This window comes from Lissotriton vulgaris, chromosome 1_2 (genome assembly GCF_964263255.1).
Source record: "Lissotriton vulgaris chromosome 1_2, aLisVul1.2, whole genome shotgun sequence".
Classification (NCBI taxonomy): domain Eukaryota; kingdom Metazoa; phylum Chordata; class Amphibia; order Caudata; family Salamandridae; genus Lissotriton; species Lissotriton vulgaris.
In genome coordinates, this window is record NC_141686.1 from 74,730,529 (window position 1) to 74,742,986 (window position 12,458).

The following is a 12,458-nucleotide window of genomic DNA, read 5'->3' on the forward strand; positions in this document are numbered from 1 at the left end:
TTCATAGCCGTTCATTGTTATTGGCAGGATGTTTCCATTTAATTCTATTCTCCTGATGAACGAGTCGATATAAAAAACAAAGAGTAGGGGGGAGCAAGGGCACCCTTGCTGGGTTCCCCACCCAACGTTAATTACTCTGCTCACCTCGCCCATTGCTCGAAGTCTGATCTCGGGGTTTATATATAGTGCCTGTAGAGCCCCTATGCACTGTCTTCCAACATTTGCTTTTTCTAATGCAGACCAGAGAAAACTTTCTCGGCGTCCAGCAATGTAAGGGCCATAGGGTCTCGTGAGGCTGCCGTGCCATCAAATAGGGCACACACTCTTCTGATATGGTCTCCCTGGGATGAACCCGTGTTGTCTAGGGGAAATTACCTTCCCAATTACCGAGCTTAAGCGGTTAGCTAGGATCTTTGAATATATTTTGGTCTCACTTCCCCCCAAGATTGCGGGGGTGTTCCTCCACTCTGGGTTTGGATTATGAGTTTACAAATTTCTTCTTTTAAAGCTAGAAAAAAATTCTTATAAAATTCGAGTGGGATAAGATCGGGCCCAACCGCCTTCCCAGCAGGTAGATTGTTGATTGTCCCCTGGATTTCCTCCGGGGAAAAGCAAGCCTCCATAGCCGCAGTGTCCTCCATAGAGAGCCTCTTGATTGAAGCAGACTCAAGGTAATAGTCTATTTCTTCTCTGCCCATAGCCCTATCCGGATTATATAAATGTTGATAGAATTCCTGAAATACCATGCAGATCTCTTTAGGGGTGGTGACGGTTACCACAGCATCTGATATCAGCTCAGGTATATCCCCTCTAGTTGCTGCCTGCCGAGTTCTAACTGCTAAAATGTGCCCTACGTGTTCGCTGTATTCGTATTGATCCTGCTTCCAAGTCAGAAATTTTCCAGCCGCCTTAGAGGCGATCAATTCCCCCACCGTAGCCTTGGCTAGAGCCAATTTCTGTGCTATCTGTTCTATGTTATGCTTAGCACCAATCGCCTTGACCAATTCTTCCTCTAATGTAGCAATCAATCTTATCTTCACCTCCATTTCAACCTTTTCTGCCTTGTTTCGTGTGATAGAATAGCTCATAGTCTCCCCCCTGATATCGGCCTTCAATTCGTCCCAGACTATCGCAGCTTGCGCAGGCCCTCTATTTGTTTCGAGAAAGTCCTTCAGCTGTAGTAGAGCTCGCTCGAATGACCAGCTAGTTGGTTGAATCTGAGAATTTGGGATTGAAATCTCTAGTACTAGGGGATTATGATCCAATACTACCCGTGGCAACCTGTTTATTTTAGAGATGGGGAGAAAAGTAGGTGAAATCATAAAATAGTCTAATCGTGCTACTGCCTTGTATGGTGCAGAATAATATGTACTACCACCCCCTCATGCATTTTGTTGTTCCCACATATCTATAAGACTATTGTCATTCATTAGTTGGATTAAAGCCCTATGGCTTTTCCTCTTTCGTCCTACAAACCTGTCAGGGTCATTTTTCCATAAACCATTAATATTAAAATCTCCACACATTATTATTGGAAGAGGCCAGTTGGCCATTTGTGTATTAATTTGATTTAATATTTCCGGATCATCTACTGTTGGGGCATATATCGAACATAAAGTAAAATTCAATCCATGTGTTTGGCATTCTACCATAGCCCAGCGGCCATAAGACCGGCTAGACATTTTTTAGCTACTATAACCTTAGCCCGAGCAAGTATCGCCACCCCCGTGTCCTAGTTCTTTGTGTCGTGCATGTTAAAAGTTGATAACCTAGCTGTTCCAATAAGAATTTGCGAGATATCTCAACATGTAAGCATGACATATCAGCACGCACGGTTCTTAGATATTCTTTCACATTCCTACGTTTGCTCGCATCATAAAACCCACATACATTAATGGTGACTACGGCATAAAAGGGCCAGATTCGCAGAATCTGCCCATTTGCGTCGGCAATGTTTGTATTTGGGATACATCATCTCAAATGCATAAATCGCTATTTAAGTAATCACAAAATTTTCTCATCCCATCGTTTCATTACATTATCATGGAACACCTCCGGTAATGAGGGGTTCTTGAATAAGGGGGTATAATTGTTAATTCTTCCAAGTCCCTGCTTTTTCCGGACTGAGGTCCGAGCCGATATTGCTGCCTCAATTGTTTTGAACTTAACTTTCTTGTAGTAATGTGCCTCGCAGAACGTTAAAAGACATTTATTGGCCTCAGTTGTTAAAAGTTCATATACATCTGGGATGCCCTCACTACCCCTCCATTTATCCGAAGTAGTGCCCCCTAGAAGCCCTCTAATATATTAGAGGACAGACGCCCATTAGTATGCCCTAAAGTCAGGTACTGCCAAGCCCCCTCGATCCCTTGCGAGAGACATAAACTTAATAGCCCTTCGCATTCTACCTTGCGCCCAGATGAAACGGTTGGCAACTTCTTCGATCTCTTTAAACCTGTTATTGTTGAATTTCAGTGGGATCGTCCTGAATAAATATAGGACTTTTGGAAGGAATATCATTTTTATTATGTTGCAGCGACCTACTATCGTCAGATGCAGATTATTCAGTCTATCTAAATCTTTTTTGAATTACGGGGGCCAGATTTGTTTCCACTATCTTTGTTAGATCTGATGTTATTGTTATTCCAAGATATATAGCTGATTCGGTTACTCTTTAGTCAGTCAGTGGGATTTTGTTATTGACCACAATTTGCGTCTTACCTTGGTTTAATTTATAGCCAGACAATTCCCCATAAATACCTGCTTCTCGTTCTATTTCAGCCAGAGCCGATACGGGTTCTGACGATGTGATTGCTAGGTCATCTGCATAGCCTAGAATTTTGGTTTCATAGCCGTTCATTGTTATTGGCAGGATGTTTCCATTTAATTCTATTCTCCTGATGAACGAGTCGATATAAAAAACAAAGAGTAGGGGGGAGCAAGGGCACCCTTGCTGGGTTCCCCACCCAACGTTAATTACTCTGCTCACCTCGCCCATTGCTCGAAGTCTGATCTCGGGGTTTATATATAGTGCCTGTAGAGCCCCTATGCACCGTCTTCCAACATTTGCTTTTTCTAATGCAGACCAGAGAAAACTTTCTCGGCGTCCAGCAATGTAAGGGCCATAGGGTCTCGTGAGGCTGCCGTGCCATCAAATAGGGCACACACTCTTCTGATATGGTCTCCCTGGGATGAACCCGTGTTGTCTAGGGGAAATTACCTTCCCAATTACCGAGCTTAAGCGGTTAGCTAGGATCTTTGAATATATTTTGGTCTCACTTCCCCCCAAGATTGCGGGGGTGTTCCTCCACTCTGGGTTTGGATTATGAGTTTACAAATTTCTTCTTTTAAAGCTAGAAAAAAATTCTTATAAAATTTGAGTGGGATAAGATCGGGCCCAACCGCCTTCCCAGCAGGTAGATTGTTGATTGTTCCCTGGATTTCCTCCGGGGAAAAGCAAGCCTCCATAGCCGCAGTGTCCTCCATAGAGAGCCTCTTGATTGAAGCAGACTCAAGGTAATAGTCTATTTCTTCTCTGCCCATAGCCCTATCCGGATTATATAAATGTTGATAGAATTCCTGAAATACCATGCAGATCTCTTTAGGGGTGGTGACGGGTACCCCAGCATCTGATATCAGCTCAGGTATATCCCCTCTAGTTGCTGCCTGCCGAGTTCTAACTGCTAAAATGTGCCCTACGTGTTCGCCGTATTCGTATTGATCCTGCTTCCAAGTCAGAAATTTTCCAGCCGCCTTAGAGGCGATCAATTCCCCCACCGTAGCCTTGGCTAGAGCCAATTTCTGTGCTATCTGTTCTATGTTATGCTTAGCACCAATCGCCTTGACCAATTCTTCCTCTAATGTAGCAATCAATCTTATCTTCACCTCCATTTCAACCTTTTCTGCCTTGTTTCGTGTGATAGAATAGCTCATAGTCTCCCCCTGATATCGGCCTTCAATTCGTCCCAGACTATCGCAGCTTGCGCAGTCCCTCTATTTGTTTCGAGAAAGTCCTTCAGCTGTAGTAGAGCTCGCTCGAATGACCAGCTAGTTGGTTGAATCTGAGAATTTGGGATTGAAATCTCTAGTACTAGGGGATTATGATCCAATACTACCCGTGGCAACCTGTTTATTTTAGAGATGGGGAGAAAAGTAGGTGAAATCATAAAATAGTCTAATCGTGCTACTGCCTTGTGTGGTGCAGAATAATATGTACTACCACCCCCTCATGCATTTTGTTGTTCCCACATATCTATAAGACTATTGTCATTCATTAGTTGGATTAAAGCCCTATGGCTTTTCCTCTTTCGTCCTACAAACCTGTCAGGGTCATTTTTCCATAAACCATTAATATTAAAATCTCCACACATTATTATTGGAAGAGGCCAGTTGGCCATTTGTGTATTAATTTGATTTAATATTTCCGGATCATCTACTGTTGGGGCATATATCGAACATAAAGTAAAGTTCAATCCCTGTGTTTGGCATTCTACCATAGCCCAGCGGCCATAAGACCGGCGAGACATTTTTTAGCTACTATAACCTTAGCCCGAGCAAGTATCGCCACCCCCGTGTCCTAGTTCTTTGTGTTGTGCATGTTAAAAGTTGATAACCTAGCTGTTCCAATAAGAATTTGCGAGATATCTCAGCATGTAAGCATGACATATCAGCATGCACGGTTCTTAGATATTCTTTCACATTCCTACGTTTGCTCGCATCATTACACCCACATACATTAATGGTGACTACGGCATAAAAGGGCCAGATTCGCAGAATCTGCCCATTTGCGTCGGCAATGTTTGTATTTGGGATACATCATCTCAAATGCATAAATCGCTATTTAAGTAATCGCAAAATTTGCGATTACTTAAATTACGATTGCATTTTGGGAATCACAAATTGCGATTCCACTATTGAAAGGCAACAACAACAGAAAAATTGTGATTTTACTATTAAGAAATGCAAATTACCATCAACTTAAAGTTGATGGTAATTTTTGAAAACTTTGAAAAATGCACAAAAGTGCATTTTTCAAAGTTTTATGTTGCACACACACACATGCTCTTGGGGCATGTGTGTGTGCAACATGTTTTTAATTGCGCTTTCCGGGGGTGCATTAGGGTGACCTTTTGGCCCCTCTATCATCCTTGAAATTGTATGCGCAATTTCGAGTCCCTATTTGGTACTCGCAAATTGCGTATGCAATTTCCATTGATTCCTATGGGCTTAGGGGCCATAGGAATCAATGGGAAGCCATTCCTTGATTGCGACACGGACTTTGCGAGTCGCAATTAAGGAATTTTAAGGAATCACATTATTTTGTGAATGCTTCATGCATTGCATTTTGCAATTTCTAAACAGCGATTGGTAAAATTCACCATTTAGAAATCGCAAAATGCGGGATTGATGAATGTGCCCCATAGTCTGTACTTGTCCTAGTTTATTACCAGCTTGAAGATGTTTAATACCAGATGAATTTTAAAAAAGACAGAATTATCAACGATTAGGAAACTCTTTTTCTTTTCCTGAGTGTCTCCTTGAAGATGTTGACAGGCAAATATTTCAAGTACTTAGATTTTGTTTCTAAAATATTAAAGTTATGTTAACAGTGAAAAGTATCTATAAATAACTATCTTCTTTTGTTTTCTGTTATTGGAATCCCGGTCTTTTTGGCTTTTTGTATTTTGTTTGTAATGGTGATAGGTTTGATTAACTCACAATAAATCTTTAATTCACTTAAAAAATACTGTATAATCAATTGTTTATCTTGCTGCTTTCAATAAACTGTTTCCTGTTTTTGGGTAACTTGTGTTATATGCAGTATTCCACTACGGCTATCGCAGGACACTAGCGACTTTTAAAAACACCTTGTCTCATAGTTTCTGATGTCACTAGAAACTCTTGATGGTGATTGAAGAGTATTGGATTATATCACACGGTTACCTGTGATTTATCCTGTACATACAGTGACGGGTTGTATAATAGGCTGCCACCTTACTGAATAGGCAATGAGATTTGTTTGATATTTAATAACTATGTACCGCTTTGACGGATCAGCAAAGCTGTGGAACATATTCTGGGATCAGCTTCCATGCAGATCCGTCATATAGTTCAAAAGTTATAAAATTCGATTTTTTTCTTTTTATGGAACACTAAAAACCCCGAAAAATTGAATTAAATCGAGACCATAATTATTTGACACTGCTGCCCTTGCGTCATTTGGTTCAATTTCTTGGTTTGGTGAAAATCCGTTCAGCCAGACTGGAGACATAAGGCATAATATGATAGTCCAATGTGCACGTAAGAGTACAGATAGAATTTGTAAAGGTTTGCCAACTCCTCACGGTGCCTGCACAGTACTCGGTGCATGAGAGATAACAGTGCAAGGTTGTGACCCTTCAGTTAAATGAAACAGAGAAAAAGGCAGGTAAATGCAGCTCAAACCTGGTAACATGCCCCTTGACAAACATAGCACTTGAATGAGACAAACTACCTACCTCAATGAGAAAGAATATTTTGGGAAACAACCCTTACAACGCAGTCATTACATCGCACTACCTTTACATAGCAGTCATTACATCGCAACATCGTTTACATCGCATGTCATTACAATGCAGCGATTACATTGCATGTCACTACAATGCATGTCATTACATGCATAATAATAATAATACTGACACTTATAAAGCACAAACAGCTACCTCAACCAGAGGTGTACCGTCCCTCTAGCAGCAGGCAGTATGCACATGGAAGGTCCAAGCCCAATGCATGTCACTACAACACAGGCATTACATTTCAAGTCATTACAATGCAAACCATTACAAGGCATAGTACCCTTACACTATCCAACACTTACCCTACTGTTGCACTCACTGGAGTTAGAATAGTCATTTTACCCCTACACTATCCAACACTTACCTTACTATTGCATTCACTGGAGTTAGAATAGTAATTTTTACCCCTACACTATCCAACACTTACCCTGCTGTTACACTCATTGGAGTTAGAATAGTAATTATTACCCCTATACTATCCAACGCTTACCTTAAATGCAATGTAATAGTATGCATTGTAACGGTGTAATGTGATGTAATGGTATGCGTTGTAGAGGTAGTTTCTGAAAATGCGATGCTTTGGCATGCTATGTAGTAACGTCATACATTCGAATATTTCTAATACCAGTCCACATATGTCGATCTACACTGTGTTGAATACTCCTCCAATGTGCATTCCATGTGTCGCAACAAAGTTACAATTAGCTCTCCGCATAAGTCTACTTAGCTATTTTACACTATAGCTCTTTCTCGAACAACGGTTTCTTTATAAGATATAGGTTTACTAAGGGCCTGATTACAACTTTGGTGGTGCAGCGATGGGTCTGCCCCGCGGCCACACCATCAAAACCGTGGTCAGGCGCCGCCTGCTAGATTACGGGTGTAACTCGTGTCTGGCAGGCTTTTGTTTTGATATTTCCATGGTGGTACACTGAAAATGGACACCACTATGGGAATGCAGAAACAGTTTCTGCATGGCATGAAGTGGAAAGTCCATGGCGTGCAGGAGCTGGTATGCATGCATACAGGGGGGCACATATTGTGCCCTCAGTGTGCATCCATATGGCACAGATAGTTGAGCGGAAACTTGTAATATGCTAGGCAGGACTGCATATTACTCCCTCCTTGACTGCCACAACACCGCCTGGGATCGTCAGTTTCCTGGCAGCTGCGGTGGGGCAATGGCGTTCCAACCTCCCTTATTGTACTAGGGTAGTTGGGAGACCGGCACCGCCGCGCTATCATAAATCTGGTGGTCCGTGGACATCCAGACTTGTAATTAAGGCCTAAGTGAATATGGAGAAGGTGTTTCATCTAAAGCCAATAAATCAGCAGTGCTTTGCCTCTGTTTCAACCATTCTAGAAGTGACACTCCAAAAACAATTTCATTGGGTTAATTAGCATAATGGAAAGGTATTTTATCATATGGGCCAGATAAACGTTATGTGTATCATCCTCTGTACATTTTACATTGCTGATGGAGTAATATGTGTGTCATGTGTTGGTTTCCAGTACACTCCCAAGCACAATGTCTCTGACTAAACGGATGCTGATGTCTTACCTTTCCAGTGGATTTGACTCCTTTCCAAATGCAGAAGTAACAGATGATCCAGGCCAGGAGGAGGCATAAGGCCAGCTTCCACTGTAGGGTGCCAATATGCTCTATGCCATCTGATATATGGAGCACTTGCCTTCTATTGAGTACAAGAAGGGGCGATGAAAAGCACAATTGGAATATACATATCTTTATTCTGTTTCACTGACCTAATAATCTTCCATTGAAATGTGAATTTACTCTCCATCTTGCTTAGTTTAGATACTTTTGTGATTACTTTAAACATGCATAATTAGTGAAAAGAGTGTTAACTCCTACATGATGTACATATAGCAATCCCGATGAACCATACACGGATCTACGCAAAGCACGTTAGGTTTTTTCTTTTAGAAAACTTTATATTGAAATTTGACAAAATATTGAAGCTAAATAAAGATTAAATTAAGAATGGATTATTTAACCAGAGAATCTTCAGATGAGTGCCCCAGTTGGGGTCCGAATTCAGCCAGGTAACTTTAAATGCAATATCTGTTCCTGCTCTTGGAGCCCTTACACGAGAATTCCCACACCTTGAAATGTTGCACTGCAATGGTTCTGCTTTTCTATGGTTTTACATGCAACTATCACTCTCAATATGACAAGCAACTTACTAGATAGTTTTGTGCACAGCACACCTTTTCAACACACTTGTAACGCGTCAGCCATGTCCTGCTCGCTGACCTTTGGGACATGACTTTCCAGAGACTTCTGCATTCTCTCAGTTGGGCTACAATTCCATCAGCTATTATTAGGGCTCAGTGTTTTCCTATTTTACTAATTTTGACAGATAAATACAGCTGTACTTATTGGCAGCATAGGGAGTTAGAAAGCTGAATGAGATTTTCTTAAATTACTGCATACCTCAACATGTATTTATACTATTATGCTATTTTTGTATGTGTAATTATTATTTTGGGCTGTGTAATGTGCTAAAACCCGATAGGCATCAAAGTATGTGTGCATGTTTATCTGATGAATAAATGCTGAAACATACGAGTTATCACCTCATATGTTCACAAAACATAAAATAAATATGGATACATATCAATAAGATAGCCAAAATATAAATATAACTAAATACAGAGGGAAATGTTAAAAAAATAAACACCATAAAACCGAGAGCCCTAGCTATTATTATGTCCACAACACAATAGGTTTGCTGTGGACTTTCATGAAGTGTTGTCGCTCTAAGCAAGCTGCTGTTTCTTGAAAACATTTCCTATGTAGTAGTGTTTAATCATAGCTTAATCATAGTAGGGAACATTAGGCTTTCCTGGAATAGGGTCATGCACCAGGGAAAACAGTTATTTGCAGTAGTATTTCCACAATGGAGGAAAGAGGCTTTCATGGAGCAGAGACTGGAAAGGGGCGACCACTCGGTCCCCCCGAACGTATGGTTGGGTGCCCCGATCCCCCCAGGAAACCATTTTGGGCGGGGGGCATGGCTCTGCTGATATGCCCGAAGCGGCGTAGCCGGGGCGCGCCTTTTCCCGCCCAAGAGGGGTTGTCCTAGACACCTACACCGAAGACCACGCCCAGTAGGCGTACCGGAGGAGGGTACACGCCCTCCCGCAGAAGGATAAATAGAGCTGGAACCCGAAGAAGCGTCCTCTTGTTCCTGTGCTCTGAAGGCTGCACCCACTTGTTGCTCGTGAGCCCTCGACGGAACAAGCAGCAATTTTGAGAACTTGTAATCTTGTTGTTTCTCTTTCAGTTATTTGGAGTTCGAAGAGTCCAGGACCTCGTTGATCGACTGGGAGCAAAATACTCAAAACCATGGCTGGCAAGAAAGCGGGAAAGGGTTCCGAGACGGATAAGGTGTTACGCCTATTGTCGAACCGGATGGTTTGCATGGACCGAAAACTCAGACAAGTCCAATCGATCGGTAGAGGTTTGGCGGAGGTCAAAAAACAGCTGGCTGCACTGAGCAACCCGGGTCATCCTAAGAAGGTAATAGGCCCGGCCTTGCCGAGAGTCGTCCCCGAGGGTAGAGGGAAACGGGTCAAGAAGAGGGCGGTTTCGGGGGAGGTCCCGGTTCCAGAGGTACCCCCAGTCGCCCCCCTCACGCCGGCAGACAACCCGGTACCAAACCCAGATATGGGTCAGCCGATCCCAGTTGTGATTACTCCCGCTAATGATGAGGAAATGCCTCCCGAATTGGCCATCCAGTTGGCAGCATGGCTCAAGAAAAAGGCAGGGGGCGCAGTGGCCCCTGGAGACCCGGCCGAAGAGGCCAGACTACTAATCGAGCAATTGCGGCAGTCGAGAGATGTCGCAAAGGCGAATGTTCCTCTTGTTTCCCCACAGGTGGCTCCGGTAGGACCTGCAGTTGGTCACGAGAAGACGGCGGGAACAACGGCCGAACCAGGTAAGCTCGCATTGCCAATGGCGGGGGAGGGTTCAATACCCTCGAGGCAGGAGAAGATGGCACAGCACATCCCTATGGCCACGAAAGAGTTAATATGGGGAGACAAATATGTTAACATGTTTTCATTATTAACTGACCATCGCGAGATGGAATATGCTAAAACCCAGAAGGATTTGTGGCACCCGAGCGTCTGGCGCGCCAAGATGGCGGAATTCAGGGTGGATGAGACAGTAACGAACTGGGTTAAGGCCTTTTCTATATTTACTGCAGTTATGGGGGAACGTAAACCCGAGGTGATGACTGAATTGACTTGCTATCAAAATCGTATTATGGATTTTTATTCAATGTATGAGGGGGAGGAATGGAAAGGTTATGACATGAAATTCCGGAAAGCGAAAGAATATGATGCTACTCTGACTTGGGATTGCCTGGACTCGGTGTCATGGCACAAGCAGCTCCTGCCAGGGGCGGCAGGTACGTCCTCGCCAGGCGGGAGTGGGTCAGGGGTCGTCCGCCAAAAGTCCGCGGTGCCCTTTCGAGTGGGCGCCGGTGGGGATTACCAGCCTAAGACCGGCGGGAATGGCGGCAAGCGTGGGGTCTGTTGGGGCTTCAATCGAGGCAACTGTAACAGACCGCAGGGAACATGTAGGTTCAAGCATGTGTGTGCGGGCTGTGGGAATTCCTCACACCCGGAGAGTTCATGTAGATCTAAAAATAGCGGGATGGGAGGAAAAGGAGGGTCTAAGCAGGAGTGAGGTGGAACGTTGTGACCGATTGCCTACACCCGTTGATCTCATGGCTATGACTCCTTGGTTGAACAAATACCCTGATCATGTATCCGCTGGGGTGTTGAGGAAGGGATTCTTACACAGCTTCCACATCCCGGCGGGGGATTTTCGGGGGGACTCCTTTCGTAAAAACCAGTTATCGGTACAGCGCAACCCAAGCGTGGCAGAGAGGAAAATTGCAAAAGAAGTCAGCTTAGGGCGAGTGGCAGGGCCTTTTCATCGCCCGCCGGTGGCGGAGTTCATCTGTTCCCCGTTAGGGGTTGTCCCGAAGAAAGACCCAGGGGAGTTTAGACTTATTCATAACCTGTCTGCTCCAAGGGATTCCTCGGTGAACGAGGCCATTGACCCAGAAGTTTGTTCAGTGCGGTACGCATCGTTCGATGATGCCGTGGCCATGTTAAATCGCCTGGGCACCGGGGCGCTGATGGCGAAATCAGATATCGAATCGGCGTTCCGGTTGCTCCCGGTACACCCACAGGATCAGCGCTTGCTAGGTTTTGCATTTCAAGGGAGTTATTACATGGATAAATGCATGCCTATGGGTTGCTCCATTTCTTGTGCCTATTTTGAAATGTTCAGCTGTTTTTTAGAGTGGGCATTCACCGAGGCCACAGGGCATAGGCATGTTATGCACTATCTTGATGACTTCCTGTTCTTGGGAGCAGCCGGCGATACAAAATGTGCGCAGGCGCTGCATGACTTCTGCATCCTCATGAGGGAGTTTGGAGTCCCATTGGCACCAGGTAAGACGGTTGGACCATCTACTTCACTGGAGTTTCTGGGAATTGAGCTCGATTCGGTGGAGGGATGTTTCCGTTTACCGATGGAAAAAGTGGCCAAGTTTAGGGCTTCCTTGACGCAATGCCTGGGCAAGGAGAAAGTGACCCTGCACCAGTTACAACAAACAGTGGGTCAGCTTAACTTTGCCTTGAGGGTGATACCAATGGCCCGCCCCTTCTCACGCTCTATTGCACAAGCTATGGTTGGTCTCAAAGAGGGACACCACCGTACGAGACTGTCGGCAGAGGTTCGCCAGGATATGCGCATTTGGTTGGCATTTCTGGCGGACTTCAACGGTCGAGTCGTGTGGAACAAGCCGCCAGCGTCTTCAGATGAACTAGGTCTGTGGACTGACTCAGCGGGGAGCGTGGGAT

At 44.1% G+C, this 12,458-nt stretch overlaps 1 protein-coding gene across 1 annotated transcript in view; it reads right to left on the reverse strand.

Annotated features, from left to right (window-relative positions):
- Positions 1-12,458, reverse strand: part of SLC6A13 (solute carrier family 6 member 13) — a 758,242-nt gene that overhangs the window by 346,904 nt on the left and 398,880 nt on the right. The window contains exon 6 of the mRNA XM_086952830.1: positions 8,116-8,248. Within this exon, the coding sequence (XP_086808956.1) occupies positions 8,116-8,248 (133 nt within the window). The remainder of the gene's footprint in view (positions 1-8,115; positions 8,249-12,458) is intronic.